Source organism: Perna viridis, chromosome 5 (assembly GCF_037379345.1).
Source record: "Perna viridis isolate PV_CMFRI_1.1 ecotype Kerala chromosome 5, ASM3737934v1, whole genome shotgun sequence".
In the NCBI taxonomy this organism is placed as follows: Eukaryota; Metazoa; Mollusca; class Bivalvia; order Mytilida; family Mytilidae; genus Perna; species Perna viridis.
In genome coordinates, this window is record NC_142449.1 from 25,209,373 (window position 1) to 25,233,360 (window position 23,988).

The 23,988-nt window shown below is 31.4% G+C and overlaps 1 protein-coding gene across 1 annotated transcript in view; it reads left to right on the forward strand.

Annotated features, from left to right (window-relative positions):
• The window catches only part of LOC148616813 (palmitoyltransferase ZDHHC3-like), a 23,795-nt gene extending 5,891 nt beyond the window's left edge, over positions 1-17,904 (forward strand). Inside the window, exons 5-7 of the mRNA XM_088583898.1 lie at positions 217-298; positions 8,419-8,549; positions 12,250-17,904. Coding sequence (XP_088440024.1) covers positions 217-298; positions 8,419-8,549; positions 12,250-12,405 — 369 coding nt within the window. The 3' untranslated portion in view covers positions 12,406-17,904. The remainder of the gene's footprint in view (positions 1-216; positions 299-8,418; positions 8,550-12,249) is intronic.
• The last annotated feature ends 6,084 nt before the right edge of the window (positions 17,905-23,988 follow it).

Genomic DNA, 23,988 nt, shown 5'->3' on the forward strand with positions numbered 1-23,988 from the left:
TATTGTAATAATCTTTTCAAAGTTTAAAAAATAAGCATTTAAGATGAATTGATATCAGATAGAGATGATATTTGTCTTAATAACTGAGTATTGACCCAAGCCAAAAAATATGCATTTTTTAGAGTAGTGGGTTTTTTTGGTTTTTTGTTTGTTTTTTTGTTTTTTTTTTGTTTGGTCACGACGTGAGGAAATATGTTTGTTTTCTTCTTATTTCAGATGTACATATGTATTATATCATTCCATGCATTATATATGGCTGTTTATCATTTTATCACCTGTGTTGGCAAAGAGTGGAAAAGTAAGTTTATTTTGATTTTTGTATTGCAATTGTTGCATTGGAGTTAAATGAAAAACTAAGCTTTATTGGAACACAATCCAATTCTTGAGACCTATTAAAATGTTAATGCTGTGCTTATCTTGGCTGAGAAACATGATGAATAATTAACTATATTTAATTACTGTGAAACTTGTTAAAACTGAATGCCTTTAGAACTGAACAATTTGTTTAGTTTTGGAAGGTGTTTGGTTTTTACAGGTTTAAGGAGGTAGACCTGGAGTAAGGGACACAACTCTTACAAATCATTTGAATGTTTGTATTCAACATTTTACATCAGTCTCATGTAAGCATCAAAGTAACTTGGACTGATTTCATTCTTTTTCAAACGATAGCTTGATATGTTTTGGTGAAATTGATTATGATACAAACATATCACTGATTTCAAGACTTATGTCCCTTACCTTAGGTCTACCTCCTTAAAATGTTTCAAGTTGATATAAAAGGACCACAGAAGATGTCTGGTTTAGGCAGGGTAAAAACAGCTTTCACTCTATCATCTGTCTGGCCTGATGTGTTTATCAGATTTAAAAAAAATGAAAACTGTCTTGATCCATCGATACATAAAATGATAATTTGTGCATATCTGTTGTCAGTTTCACAAAAAATTGTCAGTATAAAATTGATCATGAGTGATGATGTCATGATAAAAAAAAAATACCATTGTGACATCATTACTGACAATTAGTTTTACACTTACATAATTACATTAAGGACTCTTTGTGGAATGGAATAATGTATTTTTTATACCCCCTGCGATGTATTATGTGATATCCTCTGTAAAGTTGACGAATTGCAGATGATCCTATGTAAAGTTGACATATTGCAGATTATCCTCTGTAAAGTTAACGTATTGCAGATGATACCTTGAGAATGGATCACTGATTTTTTATGAAACTTTGCGCAGTTGTTAAGTACCGTAAAATACAGGTGGAGTTCAATTTTCAACAACATTTTCCTATTACATCAATTTGGACATTTTTCAATCTCCCTTTTTTTCACCATTATTTGTGTGTTGGGGAGGGGGGAATCACTTAATGTTCCATTCATTAATCATAATGACCTATTTTTTGTGCCATGTGAAACTTACCGCTGGTCTGTATTGTTACTGCACAAAACATTTATTCCCAAAGAGGTTGTTTTATGACAGGTTTAACTAAAAAGTGGGTTAACTGCATATTCATGTGGCAAAGAAATGAACTTATATTGCAATGTATAATCTTAGATGTACAGTATTGCAATTTGCTTTTTTTTCTTTTAATCAAACAATGTGAAGTTAGATGAATTAATTACCATGCAATTAAATGTTTATATTTTCAAACAGTAAGTGTATAATTATTATACATTAAAATGTAAGAATATTACACAATAAAAAAATTGAATTTTTTGTGGATATAAATACATGTTTTAAAGTACAGTTCTGCCTTACAGTGTATTATGTGATATCTTCTGAAAAGTTGACAGATTGTTGAATTTTGTTAAGTCTCTAATACTCGTTGACAGATTAATTGTACTATGGTTAATTGTCTACTCATCACTTGATGACGGCAGATTTCTGCTGAAGCTTTTTTGACATAGTGTTGTTATAGTACTAGTGATGATTAATTTTATATACTTACAACCTGCATACATGTACCTATAGGTTTCCACTACCAAGGATCAATACCTTCATTAAGACTAAGGCTCACTCCTGTTTCAAACATTATATTTGTGTTGACTTTTTGTTTATTGTAGACTTCAGTTACAGGGAAATGTTTGAAATAAGAACATAACTAAAAAATCTTTTGGTATTTTCTGCTTCAATGTTTGTCTTTATAAAAAGAAAGTTCACTAGTTTTTCAATTTTCATTGTTTTTCATATTTTTGCTTGGGAGTTATGGGACTTTGAATTGAAAAAAAAAGAGGATGGACAGTTTAGTATGTGCTTAAGCTTAGCTGTTGACTAAAATTATCCTGTTTAGATTTCCTTAGAATAATTGTGAGAATTAATAAAAGTGTTAATGTTTCAGACACAAAGACAACAAAAAGTACTATTGCAGAATCAATTTTTTTTATTAAAAATGAAAATGATTACCATTCAGAATAATTTTTGTCAACTGAGTTTGTTCAGTGTTTCCTGGATCCCACTTTCCCATCACCTGGGACAAGTGCCGATTTGGTGTGGAAAAATTCTTCATTATTTTGCACTTTAATTTCTGAAAGGATTTGTGAAGCTTGGAAAGCAGACTTTAATTGTAGAAAAGTTAATTTCAGTTTGGAGTTTTCCCATGAAAACAATAATTTTCATGAATCCTAAAAACTGATGTTGCACAATAATATGCCCTACACCATCTCATATTCCTGTGTCATGTTCTTTATCACATATATTCGAGACACTACTGTATGCAGTATGTGGTTCGTTATTATCAAAAAGTGCAGTCAAATATCATTTATTGATTATACATGTATATTTGAAGATAAATTGCTTTTTTTTTATTTTTTGACCTTATCACATGAAAAAAAAATTAAAAAATTAAAACAATTCCAGTTCACATCAAATGTTATTTTCAATCAGATTTATCCTCAGACATTTTAAAAAATAATATATGTTGATGTGGATATCCTATATGCTCTTTAGAAATACAATGCTAATTCTTGCCATAATCTTCAGAATCACCATAGACCCTTGCAAATTCATGGTGATAAAATTGACTTGAAACTAAGCTTTATATCTGTTGGAGTTATGCCCCTTTGTCTTGCACTAAAACTTTATGTTTTTCTTATAAATGTAATAGTTCATTTTAACTTAGTCTTACCAGTAAGCATCTAAAGTTCTTATCCAATATCTTTTGATATTTACACAGCTGTATTTTATCTGAGCTGTAATAGTAGAACTGTTTCATGCTTGAAAATAACATTTATGAGAGGCGTAAATCCGCTTCACCTCAATAACAACTCAAAGAAAATTTGTTTGACTGGACCGAAAGTACACATGGATTGCATGTTATATAACACATTTTATGAATTACATTTTCTAAGCTGTAAATCAATATTCTATTAAAGTGAAAGGGGTAAGTTCCTGTTTTGTACATTTGTATGCCCATTTTTTGGTGGATGTTTAAGTAGCACTCAAGCTAAGAATCATGCAAAATGTGATTCATGGTCGGAAAGCCAAAATATTTTTTTTTTGATATTTTGTTTAAAATATTATAGTATACAGAAATTAACATGTAATGTGTCATATAACCCTTAATCTTGGGAGATAAAAAATATATAGAATGTACTGTAAAATTCAACAATAAGGGAGATAATTCTGTAAATAGCACCAAAATACAATAGAAACTTCTGGATTTTCAATGTGAATTTTCTCTTAAAAGCAGACATATTGGAATGAATAATTCTACTTTTCATTACTTATAGACCTATAGAGCAACTTCATAACAAAAATAAAAATATGTAGCCTTTTTTTTAAGGGGGGCTGTGTATCACATCTTACTGATACTTAATAATTTACTGAAGGGTTTGTTAGGCAGAGTATACGATATGAAAATAAAAAGCAGTAAAATTAAATTGATATCCTGTCACACAAAAATAACTTAGATAACAGTAGCTTTCTCTAGCAATATGCTATGAGGAAAATAATTTCTATTCATTTGCATATTAATTTACTACTAATCCATACCTGTTAACCTGTGGGAGATTTTCCATTGTTATTGTCTCATTTAGGAGGTTTTTACATAAAAGTCAATTTTTTGGTTAAAAATACATTAATTACTATTTTTCTTAGAAAATATATTAATTTTAATCAAACCTACATCTATGTGGGAGATACTAAATTTCTCATTGAATTTGTGGGAGTCTCCTCACTAGTGTGGGAGGATAACAGGTATGATGATTCTAGGAACTTTTGAATTACATTGAACACTCAGTAAATTTAAACTGAAATTGATGGTCTTGTTAAAGGAGAAACAATTAGACAAATTAAATATCTTTGTAAAATTGGAAGAAATTTCTATTAAAACCCCCTTCAAACATTTTGCTATGACTAAAATTGAGTAGACAGTATCATTAAACTTCTTGTTTTGTCAAGATTGATAAGGTTAAAATTCTTGTTGATCTTTACCTCAGTAATGTCTTTTTGTTATGTAACTATAAGAATTGACTTCCTCATGCATTACAGTCTGTTGTAAGCAAATTTAATAGGTATGTCTGAGGAGAGATCACTTCTATTTTAACTGAAGAGTCTATTTCTTTGACTTAATTGACTTTTAAAGTGGTGTGAAACCAATAATTAAACTTAGTCTGTGTCTGATGTCTTTTGGTGAAGAAAGCAAAAGTACATTGTGCCATAAATGTTTATATTTTATCGTCCATCGCTAATCTTATATTTATTTTGTTGAATGTCATACGTCATTAGAATGGTCACCCAGTTCTTGCCAGTTCGGTTTTGCACGATAATTTCTGTTAAACAGTTCTCATTGGAGGCAAGCTTTTAATTTCCTAAAGTCTACTTGTGTAGATTTTATTTTAGTTTTAAGTATGGTAAAATCCATTATTAGGCTCAATAAGACAAACATAAATGATTGCCTTTTAACAGTTATGCCTTTCAGCTGCAAGATGTAATGCAGATTTACTCAGAAGTGGGTTGATTTCATCAAAATAAGTGGTGCTATAATCAATTACGTCTTCTAAGACATCTTTCTTTACTTAAGCAGTTATTTCTCCAGGGAACTTGGTTCGCTTGACCTATGTTACTGAATTTTCATTGAAACAAGTGCCTGTGACATAAAGATGCACTTCTTGTATCCCAATCCTTACAGTGCGTGTTTGAATTTTAAAATAAAGTTATAACTGTCAATTACTTGCAAGGAGTATCAATATGTTGTCGTGGAAATTGAAATTATGCAACATTCTCTCAATAGATTTCTCTAAAGATCTTAAAGAAATGATCAGTAATTTTGGGATTAGAGGGTGCCAAGTACCATTTATCACATTTTCAGTAGAAAGCCTACAGTTAAAAACCAAAATTATTTACAAATGAATCTTACAGAATGAACAATTAAAATTCTAAATGCATTGGAAAATGATCTATTATAAAATTCTAATCCAATTTACAAATGTTACTGAGTTATGTTTCTTACCATGTGTTCATGTATCTTATTTTATCTCAAAATAGAATATTTGCTACAACAAATTATAAAAAAAAATATTGCCTGCTAGCTTATCTTGTGTGAATCCATAGGTTTAGATATTTTTGGGTATGATTTTATTAGTTCAATTTTATGACTTACGATCCAGTGATAAATATACTAAGAGCTGATAAATACCCAATATTACATGTAAAAATCTTTATTCCATGCCATATCAACTAGAGACTCCTATATCACCCCAAGGGCCACCCGGCCCACACAGTGATATAGGTTGAGAGTTGATACTACATGTGATGCAGATTTTGAGATGTCATGTTCATTTTATCATATATCTTAACTATACTTCTAGTGTGCTCTATGTAGGGGTGTGATATAGGTCTAGAGATGCGATATAGGGTATGTATTATATAGGTCTAGGGTGATATTTGATATCGGATATAGGTCTAGGGTGATATTTGATATGTGATATAGGTCTAGGGGTGTGATATAGGGTATGTATTATATAGGTCTAGGGTGATATTTGGTATGTGATATAGGTCTAGGGGTGCGATATAGGATATGTATTATATAGGTCTATGGTGATATTTGATATGTGATATAGGTCTAGGGGTATGATATAGGGTATGCGATATAGGTTTAGGAAGATATAGGATATGTAATATAGGAGTAGGGGTATGATATAGGTCTAGAGGTGTGATATAAGGTATGTGATATAGGTTTAAGGGTGTGATATATGATATGTGATATAGGTCTAGGGGTGTGGTATAGGGTATGTGATAAAGGTCTAGAGGTGTGATAGTGTATGGGATATAGGAGTAGGGGTGTGATATAGGTCTAGAGGTTTGATATAAGGTATGTGATATAGGTATAGGGTGATATAGGGTATGCAATATAGGTCTAGAGGTGTGATATAGTTCTAGAGGTGTGATAGGGTATGCAATATAGAGTAAACTAAATAGGGTTTAAACAAACACTTATAATGTATATACAAAAAAGGTATATTTTAATCTAAATATATGATAAATAATAATAGTTTAGTATTTGTTACATGTATATATTTTTAGTATATTGCAGGGTCTGTTAAAAGGACCTTTTCCTAGCTAATCATAATTAAATTTACTACATGTATATATGAATAAAAAATATTCGTAAATCCACAGGCAGCAAACCAATACTAATATTGTTCATCAGTCTTTGTCTTTGTGTTCACTGTCACACTTAGATTTCTGCTTTCTTTACAAATCTGATGACTCTGTAAGTGATCTACTGTGTTATGTGTTTTCTTGGTTGTTGTTGGTGTTTGCCATATCAGGTGTCTCATGCCTTATGGTTCTTGCATGTCTGTATGTCTTATTCTGTCACACCGCAGTGGTTTCAGGGATAACACAGTGAAACTGATTGTATTTGAATGGTACTTTTTTATAATCAGGCATTTTGACTGTCAATGGCAGTTGATAATTTGACAATGTAATATTAAATTGACTGCGATACCATCACCGTGATACCATCATTTGCATCATAGTTGGTTCAGTTGGGATTGCTGCAGTACAGGTGGTTGTTTCTATACTGACTTTCAACACTGGTGTAAGCCTCATTCAGTATACATGTGTTGCAAAAAATAAGACATCAAGCTATGATATATTTCTATAATATGATGAAGGTTAAACCTTTTAACGCTCCCGAAGAAATATTAATTAAAAACAACTTTGATAATTTTTGTCAGCTCTGATTTGATATTTTATACTTATAACCTTCAAGTATGGCAAATTTTGTAATGATATATATTTATCCTAAAGCATTTTACTGATTGTCATGGTCTGATATGTATATTGGGCGATATATCCGGCATTCATAAGGAATTATTGGTTGTAATGGTCCGAAATGTCTTTGGGTCGAATTGTCCGGAACTGGTTAACATTATGGTTCTTATATTTGCAAAACATCTTCAAAGATTTCTTTTGTTGCATTTAGTTTCGCTGCATTCTGTTCATTTTGTATAGTTAAATTATGTTTTTATAACGATTTGATTCATTTTATCGAATAGATTCGTTTCGATTCTTTCTTTTATCGATAATTTTCGTTTCGTTTTGGTTCATTTTCATTTTGCAATTTTTATGACCTGAGAATTGTGGGTAATATTGATTACGTAATTTTCGTAAACATCTGGATGCCATACTGCAGACTATATGGTCAATTCTATTTTGGAAAATCTACGATTCGATTTGTATTTAATTATCGAAACTAGCAAATATTTTCCGAGACCGGTTTGGCTCTCAATCGCACATATACAAGTATGTGCAAATAAAGCTGCCATTATGCTGTTTTTCAGCTCCTGAAAATGCAGGTACAAACCGGATATTGATGCTTTTTCTTGCCATAACTATGGTCTCACTAACCACTTCTAACGTTTCCATTACTTTACATGTTAAAAAAGTGATTTTCAAAGTCTCACTGTGAATTCCCAGGACAAATGACATCTTAAAGCTGCATACCGTCGCGAAGCTTGGAAAATAAGGCTTCCAAAATCATTATGCAAAAGGTACGATGATAGTTGAAATTCTGCACAAAATTTACTTGAATAAATAATACTGAAAATCTACATTCTTACCTGTTCTGCCAACTGACAGCATGGAGGCAAATTACTCACACATATAAACAATATTCATACACTTTTGTAGTTAATTACATATATGATTTTAAAGTACACATTCTCAGCTTTATTTTGACTACCTTTAATCATAATACACACAAATAATGCACTTACAATGCATATGTCTAGGTTCAGTGTGTTTTTGGTACTACATGGGGGGATGGCCATTTGACCCGGAAGTGGTTAGTGAGACCTATACAGAACCAAGTTGATAATACAACCGTAAACGCTCCGTTTGTATATTTCTGTGACTGATAGAATTTGAACTAAGTGTTATAACTACATGTTTATGTTTTTATTTTCAGTTTGTTCAGGATTCTCTCCACCAGCTACAACAGTTTTTCTCATCTTCCTTATATTTGAGGGTCTATTGTTTGGTATATTTACTGCTATCATGTGTGGTACACAGGTTTCAGCGATTTGTACTGATGAAACAGTATGTATCTTTGTTATAATAGTAATATAACACTGTTTTCAACTGTTGTGACTAAGTTGTCCTACCCATCTTTTGATAAGCATCCCGGGGTACCCCTATCATACTGTCTGGCAATAGCATCCCGGGGTACCCCTATCACTCTGTTAGGCAGTAGCATCCTGGGGTATCCCTATCATACTGTCAGGCAATAGCATCCCGGGGTACCCCTATCATACTGTCAGGCAATAGCATCCCGGGGTACCCCTATCATATTGTCAGGCAATAGCATCGAGGGATACCCCTTATCATACTGTCAGGCAATAGCATCCAGGGATACCCCTTATCATACTGTCAGGTAGTAGCCTCCTGGGAAACCTTATCATACTGTCAGGCAATAGCATCCCGGGGTACCCCTATCATACTGTCAGGCAATAGCATCCCGGGGTACCCCTATCATATTGTCAGGCAATAGCATCCAGGGATACCCCTTATCATACTGTCAGGCAATAGCATCCAGGGATACCCCTTATCATACTGTCAGGTAGTAGCCTCCTGAGAAACCTTATCATACTGTCGGGCAATAGCATCCCGGGGTACCCCTATCATACTATCAGGCAATAGCATCCAGGGATACCCCTTATCACACTGTCAGGCAATAGCATCCAGGGATACCCCTATCACACTGTCAAGCAATAGCATCCCGGGGTACCCCTATCATACTGTCAGGCAATAGCATCCAGGGATACCCCTATCACACTGTCAGGCAATAGCATCCCGGGGTACCCCTATCATACTGCAATTTTTACAGACAAATCAATGTTGTCTGTCAAAATTATTTATATTTGCAAAGTGTATGTAGTAATGTGTCATTCTCTATTCAGAAAATGCAAAGAGCAAAATTTTTCCTTACGTATTTTAACAAGTTAGCAGACACCTTTTATCAGTAATGAAAAATACAACATATTTAATGTTATAATAAAGTCAGCATAAAACAGGTAGTGATTCTTTTACCAGTGATAAAAATGAGAAAAATCATCATAATTGAAAAACAATTGCAGTTACATTTCTTTTCATCATATTATTTCCCCTTAAAAGTGATGAAGGTTATTTTTACATGGTTCATAGAATGAAAAATGAAGAGGAAGGTGGTTGTTTTTTTTGTTGTTTTTTTTGTTTTTATTCCATAAGAATACAAATGGATAATGAAGTATCCTTAAAAGGTTTGAGGGAAGGCTGAGATAAGAAAAAAAGATCATATTATTTAGGCTGAGTTAGATTCTTTTATTAGGGATATTTCACAACACCTTTCCATAACATGTTAATTGATGCAAAATTATTATAAATGAATTTGCCTCCACAATGTTGGTTCCCTAATAGCAATAATTTCCATGTAGAAACATGAAAAATGAAGCTATGTTTTGAAAGGTCACTCTGGTAACTAAAATATGAAATAAATGCAATGATTGTTAAATGTATTATTCTTATTAAAGTGATGTTGATTTTGTAAGTGGGTTTGTGCTTTTCAAACCCAGATTACACTCTTTATTTAACAGTATCCTTCTGATTGTGTTGATTCCCCTTTCTATGTATTTCCTTGTAAAATCATCTCTGATTTTAAGAAAGTTATTACCCCAGAGAACTTGATTACCATGTTGATACTTCTCCAAGATTTTTTTTTGATTTAACACTTCTAAAAGTTAAGAAATGGCCTACAATGATAGCATAAAAAGACTTAAAGTTTTCATTCTGAATCTTTCATCTGTTGATAAGTAGGAACTGAAATTCTCTCAATCTATTGTTTTTACCTACATAGATCACAATTATCTCTACATAAGCCATGAAATGCTCATAGAAGTTTTAATTTTGCTTTTTTTTCATGTAAACCTCTAAATGTAAAAATAAATCTTAATCGAAGGGTACTAAGTAAAAAAAATTCCACTAATTGCATTATTGCAAGAATAATTAAGGGAACCAAGCTTCTTGTGGAAATCAAAAGAATGTAATTCAGGGACAAAGACCAGACATGGGAAGCTGACAAACACAACAAAGAATATAAAATAACCAAAATAATACGTACCAAGTAACAAAATTTAATTAGCAACTTGGACTCCACTAAAAACGTGGAGCATGGACCAGGTACACTGGTAGGGTAAGCTTTCTCCGCTTTTCTAGAAAAACCGGCCAAGTTGCTCTTAAAAAGTCAAGTTCGGGCTAGACGAAAGAGGAGAGGAAAACTATGACATGTTCAACAAATCTGTTTTCATGGTGTAGATGGATACACCGTAACAATCCATGACTTCATAATGACAACCATAAAACTTCTGTAGTGATGACTTCAATCTCGTAGCAACATAATCTTGTTCCAGAAGCCTAATTGTAAGAAGTCTAGCGTGATACAAAAAGAATTTGTAGTAAAGGCCAGCTCTGGCATAACGTATGAGTTGTTATATGAATACTCCGTACACAGACTCCATACTCCATTTGCAAATTCTAGTATGCTGTAAATGTGTCGGAGACAGATTTTGACAATCACATATTTAAGACTGCAAAAAAAGTTAATTGATTCAAAAAAGGGTGCAAAAGTTTGCAGTAGAAGTTTCGTGGTTAACAGTAATATTTAGGAAATTTCTGTTTAATGTGACAAATGTCAGTGTGCTGTTTACATTAGAAATGATTCATATATCAGTAATTAATTTTGTCTAGCTTTCAAAATTTGACATTATCAAAATCTTGGGAGACATATCCAAGACTTTGCCCAAGGAATGTATGCATATTCTTAGGTCATATTTGACTCTAACAAGATTAATGTATTTTGAAAGTTCAGACTATTATTTCAGAAAAAATATATTAAATGTAGTCTGTGTCAATATCAGAGTATCTCTCAAAATTTAATTTGTCTGTATTATACTTTTTTCTCTGCCTTTTTATGAGATTATTGATTTCCATCCACTAGAATAAACAATTTACTTAATGCTGAAATGAACAGTTAGATTTTGACATGGACTTGTCAAATTTTGTGGTGTAATTGGAAAAAATGAATTAAAACATCATGCCATCCTAGAATCATAGCTTTATCATGCTTGATTGATTCTCGTGTCTGACATCAGGATCAGTAAAAGGAATTTTAATACCTTGATGAAGAACTTCAGAAAATCCAGAGATTTTAATGCCATATTTGATCAAATGCCACATATTGCCAGATTTTTATTTTGAAAAAAAAATCAAGCTTCAGTCCGTAATTTTTTCAGCAATTGTGATGATAAAAATAGGAAAGAGATGTTGAGGAAAATATTTTGTTCCCCCCTTTCACAAAAAGCTGGAGACTTTTTATGACGGGTGTGGAATAGACCCTTTTGTGTTAAGGTAATGAGTATGCTCAATATACACTTCCACGAGGTAGGACTGGATTAAAACAAAAGAATTTTCCTCGCAAGGGGGTTTATTGAGCATAATCCATACATGCTCATCAAGTATCCCATAGTTAGCACAAACGGGTCTATTGTATCAATAGTATTCAAATCTGTTGAGAAGTGCCACTTTTTAAAATTTTGCTGTTTTGATTTTTATTTATTTTTTATGTGAACTTTTTTCTCATTAGACAGAGTAACTGGTTACTCCATTTGCTTTTTTGCTCCTGCCAAAATTTTCGCACATTTATAGTTTTTTTTCTTTATTAAGATATTTACCACACATTCTATGCATACTTTTTTCATTTATTTAGGGAATCGAAAATTTAAAGAAAGATCATGGAAGCTGGGAGAAAAAGTCATATTGGCTGAGTTTGAAATCTGTGTTTGGACACCCATTCAGCTGGAGATGGTTTTCTCCTTTCTCCACACCAATGTTTACTAACAATGGATCTTATCACTGTGTTTGATAACACTTAACATTAGAAACATTTTAAACAGATAATATAGTAATATTTGTGCATTGATTATTCATAAAACATTACATGAAAGAGTCTTATTATTGTTATTTGGCAATGGGACCAATTCATTGAAACTTTGAAAAAGATATTTTGTTAATAAATAAATGTAGTAAAATAAGCTGATTCCTGATATCATTTTGATAGACAAAAAAAAAATAGGATTATTGTGAACATAATTTCATGAACTGTTAATAGAAGCCATTGGTAGATTTTACGAGTTTTAAGTATAAAACTGTGTCAAGTAAGCAAGTAATGGTGTCACAATGCTACTTTTCTTAAGATCTGGGTCACTTGGCAGTTATTAGAATATATAATTTTGATTTTTTAAACTGATTTGTTACAAGCCTTTTGATTGGCTCATTTTGCTTTGTATAGTCTTCTTAGTACTGTAATGTCTGTAAAGGGCTTGGTTCCCTTTAATTCTTTTCTAAATATTTTGAACAAAATAAAGTTTAATATTCATCATCTGGAAACTTTGCATGCATAGCTTCATATTAGAAATACATGACATAATATTGTATTTCAGTGCACAAAGGACATAAAGGTTTAATGTAAGTGCAGACAAGGAAAAGAAATGTTTATCTTTATTATTTTTCCCTTTTGTTTTGTTTTGGTTTTGTTTATATTAATTTTCAAAAGTTTTTGGTGAGTTTTTTTTTTTTTTGAAAAAGGAATATGCGTTGCTCTCATTATATCGTCATTTTTTCCATTAATTGTGCTTTTTACATCATACAAATTATTCATTTTTATACCTGGATAATTTACCTGTAATTTAGTCACATAAAAGTTGTTTTTATTATCCAATGAAATGTATTTTAAAAAAGACAAATAAAATTAATGAAGTATATAAACCAGTGGTAAGAAAATCTGAGTCACTTTTTAGAATATCCAATTCGGTGTGATAAAAGGGGACAAAAGATCATTCAGCTTCATGCAAATACAACAATTGCCCATTTGCAGAAAAAGTAAGCTTCCTTGATTTTCATTTTGTTGGCATTTTTATAATATCTTACTTCCATCTTTGGAGATGAATGGAATTTCTACCTGAACTAATCAGAAGTTTATATTACATTGATATCATTGGGTATTTTTTTGTACTTATGTTGTGTTTGTTTAAAGTCTATTTGTATTTAAGAGAAAGCCATTTGTATGAAAAAAATCAAATCAAACATTTGTAAAGCAATAATGTTACTGTAGAAATAAATATTGCTTACTTCAGGGGAAACGGTTGAATGATACCCTATAAAATGACTTTTATAAAGGGGACAATTGACAAGGAGATTTGAACTTTCTATCATTTTATAAATATTTTAATAAAAGTTCGATAGATAGCTTAAAACTATTTGTCAATTGTCAAGTTCCGAGGATGCTCACTTGGTGATTTTCATTGACTTGAGGGAAGACCAGGTCAATTCACTGAAGTGAATTATATTACTAGCTGTAAATGTTGTAATAATGATGAACTTCAATGTATAGTAGAGATTTTATATTTTTGGTTTTGTTTAGATATTCTATAGTTGCTTTTGTTTCATATAGTTTTAACTGTTTATTTATTTATTTATCTTAAATCTACATGTAAGGTCACAAAGTACAGTTAAACCTGTCTAAAGTGACCCCCTTTTGGACTTTAATATTGGTTTGGTTTATACAGGTGTTCCATTTAGACAGGTGTTTGGTTTACCAAGGTTCAAAATATGTTTATTAAATTGCTAAAACTCTGTATAAAGGGACTTCAAATAGTGTCTGGTTTTAGTCCAGTTTCACTGTACTATAGTAAACTGTGTGAGTCAAGTCCTTTGTAATGAGCTGGCCTGGCTTTACTTCCTAAATGTATATGTAAAATCGTGATTTTTCACAAATTGTATTTCAAAAATATTGTGCCTTTGTTCCCATCAGCATCATTTTGTCTACACACCATAACCTACATCTAAAATACATATGTATGTCTTTGCTAAAGACTTTGTATGATTTCGGTAGATATAGAAGGCTTTGGAACTGATACATAAAGACTTCAGATGTCTGCTGTAGGCAGGTTTTCAGCTTATTCAGGGTTTGGTTTACAGTTTTGTTTGTTCTGAAATTATAATGTTATTGGGTAGTTGAATGCATATCAAAATCTCTATATTCATGGTTGTCATCACTATTGATCATTTTGAAAATATTGTTAAAATAGGATTTGTAATGAGAATGATTTCAAGTATGTATGTTATCATTCTGTTATTATCAGGTAATGTTTGGATTGAAAAAAAGAAAGTATTGTCAGATAAACCATCACAGAATCGTCATGAATATTTTTTTTTGAGTTCGTCATAATATATGTTGCTCAGATCATTTCGAATCTCTTCAGTCTGACATTAATCCTAAATTTTATTCAAAATTTCATTATTCAATTTTCTGTTTGAATTTTATAAAAAATTATCTTAAACATAAAAGTTCTTCTGTATTTACCAATAATGTTTTTATTGTGTTGAGTAATACTGTTTGATCTAAACAGCTTCTGTCATCCTTGTCTTCATCATAATTGTCCCATGTACCTGCTTTTGTTTGGTGGGGAAGGCATACAGTGAAGGAGCAATGTATATCTACACTAATTTTAACAATTAAGGCTGTATGATTTTAATGTTATTCCCATTTATCCTGATTGGCTTCTACTGTAAGTGATTAGTTTCCCTTGTTGAAATTTTGATGAAACTGGCAAAGATCTAAGGTTAAAAGTGACATTAAAAATGATGCCAAGAGGTCAAGGCCACAGATATTATAAAAAAATATTTTTTCCAGGTGGTGAATTGCTCTTTTCTGCTTAACTGCATTTTAAAATCTTTCAACACCTCATTTTGAAGTATTTAAGTACAAGTCAATATAAAATTCAGCCACTGCCTATGGTAAGGTGATTCATTGTGTAAAATGATGTTTTTGCATAAATCACTTCCTGTCTGCTTTTAATAAAGAGTGTAACTTAAATGAAAATTGAACATTTTCACTGCATATTGTTTCATTTCCCTTGCTCTGCCGTTGCAGAAGATGACTCATATAAATTAGCCATTTTATTATGACATCTATCATTATCGTAGTTTAAATATGCTTTATTTTTATGCTTTACATTTGTGTTAAAGTGTTTGAAGGTTTTTGTTGCTGTTGTTACTAATGAATTTGGTTGAGAGATCTAGTTAGTTAACTTCATACATATCTTTATATTCATATGTTTATTCATGGTGCAGTGCATGAAAGGGCAAGCTGTATTTATAACTGTGATAGGACAGTTATTAGACTCTTTTAATTAAAATTAGTATATGCTTTGATAAAGTGAGGTATGTGTAAGAACATTTTGTGACTTTACTGAAATTTAATCACACAAACTATTGGACCCTTTTTCATGTATACACAGGCAAAATTATTTCACGTGATTTTCACACGAATTTCACATGATTTTCACCTGAATTGAGCAAATAAACTAAGTGATAGAGTTCACGTGAAATTCGGGTGAAAGGAGCCTTCACGTGAAATTCACACGAAATGTTCACATGGAATTCGTGTTTAGTGAATTTCTCATGAAAATCATGTTAATTTCATGTGAAGCTCGATTAACATGAATTTCACGTGAAAAATATTTGCCTGTGTACAAGGTGTAAAACAGTTTAAAAGAGAAACATAATAACACATATAAAATACTAGTGGCGAAAACAGATATTATAGCAAATTAAAACTGCATACTTGTATATATATGATCAACTATGTATTACATGTGTATAATGTGGTACTGTTTACATAAACAAATAAATGGCAACCACTAAGATGAGCTGGGAACATGAGAAAAATGGGAATTGTACACGTTCATATTTAATGGAGAAGGTATTATTACTAAAAATGAGTTATAATAAACTCTGAAGTCACATAATGTCCTAGCACATTCCTCCCTTTCTCAAAGACTAATAATTTTAATCAAGAATGTCTAACAACTGTCCTACCACATAATGTGTGAGTGCTCTACCTCATTACAAGTTTTCATTCCATAATAAACAGAGATTTTATGATTGCATCTATACGTAGTATTATGAGGTTAGTTGTACTTTTTTCCAATTTAAAAACATGTAAGTGAAAAATGATACAGAATTGTATTGTTTTGTGATATAAGATATACTTGCAATCAATGTCAGATATTTTGAATTTTTTTGTACAACTGAATAATACATTGACGTATATTTTGTAGATATGAAATTATTAATATATGTATGATGTCTCCTTTATTTCTTTTCTGTCAAAAAAAAGTATGACACTGTGTATAATCCATTTTACCTGAGAAGGTACTAAAAGTTTTCCTTAATTCCGATTTAACATGTATAGAAAACATTGTCAAAATGGTGTGTTCCATTACCAAGTCTTAATCACAGTCTGATTCTCTTAGAGACTGGTTCAAGAAAGCTCATAGGTAGGACGCTTTGGTTTATATAGAGACCTTAACCCTTTTAACTTATTTATTACGTAAAATTTACCATTTCAATTAGAAAAAGGGTCAGATAAACGTCATTTGTATTATGGATATAGATTCTCTGAGTAGAATAATCTTAATTATCTGTCAACTTGACGAAGTAAAAACTTCGGTTCAATTATACACAATTTTGTGAGAAATAATTGATAATAATTAATTACTACACTGAAAAAATATGTTTTTCCCATGACAAATCAAAGAACATTGGAAACATATTGTATGCCAGAAAACTTCTCTCTTTTAAATTAAATTACTGTGCAGTTGTTGAAAAGTCACATGCAAATTTAATCACTTGGTGCATATAGGAGATTTTTTTTTAGGATTAAATGTATGATGTTTTCTTGAATAAATGTAGGATTGCATTTAAAAAAAAATCTTGAGTATAATCAGTTTGTAACTGCTTGGTAAAATACAATTTCGCAATGACTGAATAGAATTTGTAATATATTAGGCAATACGAAAATACCAATCATATATATTGCAAATTACGAAATGCTGTAATGGAAAGCAATTTATTAATTTGATTTTTTTAATTCAAAATTGAAATTCCCCGTTTTATGGACTTTACCACCAAGGAATGGTTGGAGACTCTTTTTTAGACGGCATCTGGACATCCGATATTTATACATCTTTGATTATGTAGACACTCATGTGTGATATTTTCACTAACGCTATTAAAGTTATTTTTTTAGTGATGAGAGTGGGGGCATTTTTTTTTATATCTATAATCCCTATAAGTGATAATGTGTGTATTTTATAGTCTTTTCCTGAGAAAAAATGGTTAGAGATATCGATAAGGTAAGACCTGAAAACAAGAAATTTATTATGAATTATCTTTCATACTATTATTCAGACATTAAATTGGTTTACCTTTATGGTCTCAAACTGTTTTATAGGATATGGATATAACATATCCCAAATGTAGAATTTCAAGTGTTGAATAAAGGTGGCTTTTATAACAATGTTGTCATATTTGTTTCACTTGCGTTTTATCCTCTCTTTACATTCTTTTGATTACCACTAGAACCTTGGTTCCCTTGATTATTCTTTAAGACAGACAATCATTAAAAGATGTCTCCCTTTTAGAATCCTGCATGTTTTCAGGGGTATTTTATTGTCTTTTCCCTTGGCATGAGGTATTCATTCGCCATAAAATGTTATATTGATACCCTATCACATACACGCATCCTTACGAATAATCAATTCATAGTCATTCGCAAGCATTCATATATATAACACGTCGGCATTTGAAAATGACTCACAACAACTCGTGGACATTTAGAGACATTTGTATCGATTCGTGAGAGGAGGATGAATTTTTTTTTACATGACTATCCACAAATCTATATTTTACTCGTAAAGATCTAGAAAACAATTCTTCAGGCCTCGTGAACCGTGCGTACCAACGCATTCGCAAGATGTTGTATACAGTTTGGTTAGCTTTTTATTGTAGGGGTCGTTTTTACGAGTGAATGCCAGTGTTTTGCGATAGGTTTACGATGGATTTACAGATCAACATAAATTTACGGAAAGCTTACCCATGACCAAACCATACGACAAGCGTGAAAACTTTTTCTGCCGTATAGTCAACTTTCCTTTCATCTGTGGCAACATCCCTTCAGCAACTATGTATGGATTTTTCATATCACAACTCATACGTTATTCCAGAGCTTGCCAAAATTACACGAACGTTCCTTAATCTGCTAGACTTCTTACAATTTATGATGCTACAAAATGAAGACTACGGATGTTTTTTTCTTTTTTCGAAAAGCAGACGACTTTTACCAAATCATACATCTGGTTCATGTTCCCAGTTTTTGTTAACGTGTTATTTTGGTTCTTTGTGAATATTTATTTTCTTTATCTAGTCTTTATCCATTGATTATCTTCTTTTTTATTCCATTCGAATCTTGGTTCCCTTAAACCCCTTTCACAAGACCACTGTGCAACCGTTTTCTCCACCAAGAACAAAGAGGTTTATATTTCTGCTGATTTCTTGTTCTTCCCTTTTAGCCACCGGGAGAAGATGTCGAACAAAGTTTTGATATAATATTATCTTTTTTCTCTCGTAAAACATGTCTCGTTTAAATGTTTAATTGAAGAGTGAATGAGGTTTAGTGGTCTACAAAATATGTTAGTAAATGCAACTCCATTAAAAAATCATCATCGCTCACGAAACGCTCGTAACTAAACCGTAAATATTCGTAAAAACTCGTTGGATTATCGTTAGCTGTTCGTAATACCCCTTTTACATACACGATATTTCTTACGAACCCTTACGGCTAATTCTCAGTCATTCGCAAGCATTGAGCTCATCGGCATTCGTGTTTCGATTCGCAAAAGAAGATGGATTTTTTTATATGTCAAAATTTCTTACACGAATTTTTGATTATTTCATTCGTATAGAGCTAGGAAACCATTATTAACTATTTGTGTGGCATCGATAACCGATTACAAGTACTGTTTGATTTGCTATTTTATACGACTGTTTAACGATTCATTTACGATCATTTGCGAATAGTTTACGATAGTTTTTCGATGGATGAACGGATAAAGACGAATTTAAGTTAGCACATTGCAAATATATATGAATAATTTTATATAAGAGGGTACTGTTGTCGTGCTAGTGGGCGAAGAGTCGAAAAAAATGGTATAAAATTGATTAACATGTCAAATGTTAAATTTAATGATTCACGAGACTGTACGGCTTAAATTTATATGAGAAAATGCAACCCATTAAAAATCATAAAACACTAATGACTAAAAGGCAAATATTCGTAAAATTTCGTTAAACTATCGTAAACAATTCGTTAATTATTCGTAAAATCTTTGATCAAATCGTAACAATTCGCATTGTACTACCAACTATTCTAAACAATATCGTATGAATTTGTAAATCGCTCGAATTTTACCACAAAGAATCGTGAACTGTTGTCTTAAACGCATCGCATTCATTCTTATTAAAGCTTAAAGTGATTGTTCATACTCGTAACCAATCGTAAATCACTCGTGAAAAGGACTTATTCTAATGATTCGTGTTAGTTTTACTAATCTTGTACATTTTGGAGATTTATAACGATTTGTAATTAAGATTTGTGAGTGTGAAGGGGGTATTATTTATTCGTAAAATCATATTCGTTAAAGCTTGGGTGAAATTGTAACAACTCGTATATTGCACTCACAATTATTCTAGAAATACTCGTATGCCTTCGTAAAATGCTAATATTTGTCCTTTAAGAATCATAAACTTTTATCGTAATTGCATCGGAATTATTCATTTTAAATCGTAAACTGATTGTTGAATTAGTCTACTTGTGTAAGAGTCTTATTTTCAAGGATTCGTGTCAGTTTTACGAATCTTGTCAATTTCAGATATTCATACGGATTCGTAAGAAGAAATTGTCAATATAAGGGGGTATGAAATAAATATACTTATCAAAATGCAGTCATGAATAATCACGAACTCTTAAAAGATTGAATTTGTAAAAAAAAAAATTGTTTCTTCGGCGCTTATAGTCACAGTATCATTTTCACTTCAAGTTTCTATGACAAATCTTTCCCACAAAGCTTACGAATGCATATTTTGTTATTATTTTTTTTTGTTACGTGACTTTTGTTCTGCCAGCCACACCCTCAATGTAAATTTTATTGCGGCTCATTTGTAGGAAGATATTGACAAAGGGTCCTATTACTTGGATACTCGTATAAATCATGCCGTTTTGTGATTTCAAAATGTCTCGAATACATACTAGTACTTATTTGCATGAAATTCTCTTTCTCAGCTCATTGCAAATTTTACATGAATTTTCAGTGATTTCTAATGCTTATGTAATATCATACTGACCAAATTTAGAATAAAAGTTAATTATTAAGTTATTCACTTAGCAGCAGTGTATCCTTTCCCTTGGAATCACGACTTCATATTTGTATGCAGAAGTGTTTTCATCAAATCTCTTCATAGCACATGTAATGGAACAGTGTATTAGTCAATAAAGCGTATTAAATGAACTTATCATCAGTAAAATACTGTTTCATAAAACAAAAGAAAATAATTAGTTTAAGTGTTAGTGTCAGTTTGTTCGTTTGTTTGGTGTTTTTTTTAACTTTGAATCTGTTGTGATAGTAATATAATGATTTTCCATTAGGTTTAGATGCACTTTGAAATTTAGAAACTTGCAAATCCCGTTTGTTATTCATGTAATTTCGTTTAAAGCGCAATACAATCATTTAAGAGATCATGAAAACTAATATGTAACCTTTGTTTTAAATGTTCAATATATTGGTTAATATTTGAAACATAATCACGTTCTTAAACGGTAATTAAGTTTGTATAAAGTTCATGAACTTTAATACTTGAATACATTGTTCTAGCTCCATTTGTACACTATGCTAATAACAGTAAAAATTACAATGCCAAATTACCCGACATATCTCCTGGGCTATTCTGAGCTTCAATTATGAAGAGTTATACTGCAATTTGAATGTCTCAATTCCTGAGAAATAAATTTTCATGAAACTTTTTTCTTCAAGCTATTTATTATTCCCATGGGAGCAAAAAGATATAAATGTCACTTTAATTTTATCTTTTGACAAGTTTATGCGTATTGAAGTCAATATTGAAATGAGCCTAGGTGCTGAACGCTGTGATTAATAACATTATTTAATCTAGATTAAATAAAAATGTACTTTTAAGATAACTGTTTTTATATGAAGATTTGGAGGGGTCAGTAGGAACTTTTACAGTTGTAAATAGTGTAAATTAGCCTCGTATTAGCATGTGAAACCATATACAAACTTAGATAACATTTCCATCTCTAATACCATCAAATTCATTTGTATGCTTATTTACAAGATATTGATTAAGAATTTAATTCTCGTACAATTTTAAGGACTACAGCTCATCTGTGGGTCGGGTTAAACTTCACTTTCTCCCCATTCCCCATACTTAATTGCCCCATTCCCTCTGTCTCATTTCTCATCCCTTTTTGTCCATTTATATTCATTACCTCCTAATAGGTAATAAACACGAACTATTCATAAAAGTAAAACAATATTTATCATCAGTGTATGCCTTAACAATATTGATTCAACGTCTTTCTTTCCCATGTCCAATTCCTTGCTAACTACTTACAGTATCGAGTCAGCCTCAAAAGAGTGAAGGAATAGGTCAGTTTTTGTTACTTTTGTACTTTGTATTTTAGTTACTTTATGTTCTTTGTTGTGTATGTCTGTTTTCCATGTCTGGTCTTTGTCCCTGGATTGCATTCTTTTGATTACCGCTATAATCTTGGTTCCCTTGATTACTCTTTCAGTAAGTTGAGGAACACACTTTGTTCCAATTGTAATACCGACCGTTTGTTGAAAAACGCGTCCACCACACTGGAAAAAATGTATGTTGCATTACCCAACATGGACATTTTGTGTGTATATACCAGACAATAGGGAACAAATGATTAGAAGTAAATGAAATCAATTTACTTTCAAACTTTCTTGTTAATACTTTACTTTAAAGTAATAAACTTGTACACAAAAGTATAAATATGCAATAACAATTCAAACTAGTGGTTCTTTAGCGTAATTATTTTCATCTTCTAGAAAAATGCTGGATTTGACCACTATCAGGAAGCGAAAATTTTAGCTATGTGTCATGCTCGCGATTTGCTGGGTCAAGTATCATTTTACGGTCAGACGTCTTGTGGTCTTAAAAAAGAAGCACATACTTTTGCACCACTTTTGAAGATATTGTGTGACTGCCAAAAGCGGAAATCATCACCACAAAAACAAATATCCCTAAACATTTACAGACATGTGCCCAAAGTATTCGGTCACTTGTAAGTTTTTCCTTTGTTGTTATGCAAAATCATATCTATTTTTTTAGATACATGTTTTGTATATGAAAGTCATTTTTAAACTAATGTTTATGTTTTCGGCTTATGTGAAATTTTGCCATTTTTAAAAAAAAAATAATGTTCTGACTTAGAATAAAGGAATACTGGTACTGTATTTACCAAGACAATTGATGAAGTAACACTTTTACACTATTTTCAAATGAATTCATGACACTGAGTTTATGTACGAAACTCTCTGACACTTCTGAAAATGACAGTGGAGAACTTTAACTATAAAAGTTTTTAATGTTTTGAATTTTTTCTCTTTCATGGTAAAATTTCTTCAAAATCATTTCATGCAGTATTTTATTGATTTTTTTATTTTGGAAAGTAATGGGAGTGACTGAATACTTATGGCACGTCTTTGTAGCTTCGAAATGGTTCGAGCTGTAGATGGAAGTACATAAGTCATTTTGTGTTTTTGAAAATACACGCAATATACTTTTTGACCCAAAGTAAACAAATAGTAAACAACACATTTTCACACAAGCAGGTTAAAATATTGACAGTTAAAATTGCAAAAGAATGTTTTAAAGGAAAGATAGTAATTGTTTGTCTCCAGATAATTTGTTTTTTTGCGTGAAAGAAAATGATTTTGCATTCAAACCAACAGGCCTTGTCATGAATAATTCAAAATGTCACACATCCATAATTTGAAGTTAGTTAGACGATCTGATTCGTTTGTCAATATACAAATAGTTTTCCAGACCATACGGTTATTTTGATCGGGATCATATGAGTATACTTAATACATATGGTGAGGACGAAGGAGTTGTACCTTGCAAGTATTTAGACAATCTGTCCTTTAATTCACAAGTTAAACAGTCGTTAGTATTAATTAAATGTGGAAGAAATAAGAGCTTCACATTAGTTTGCACGATCAGTTTACTCTCGAGACAATACGCGTGTAGTCCTTCTTGAACACAATAAATCGCTTAATTGAACAAATATAATCTGAAAGTACAATTCAAACAAAACAAGTTAACTTAAGGTTATAATTATTTAGAGATTTTTTCTGCTCGTATATAATTTGTAACGTTAGCTTATATTGTTGAATCACTGATATTCTGTTATCTATTTCGTACATGTTTCGACAAATACAGGTACAATTTGTACTTGTTTATTCAAGAAGATATCTAAAATGTTATCACTCGATCG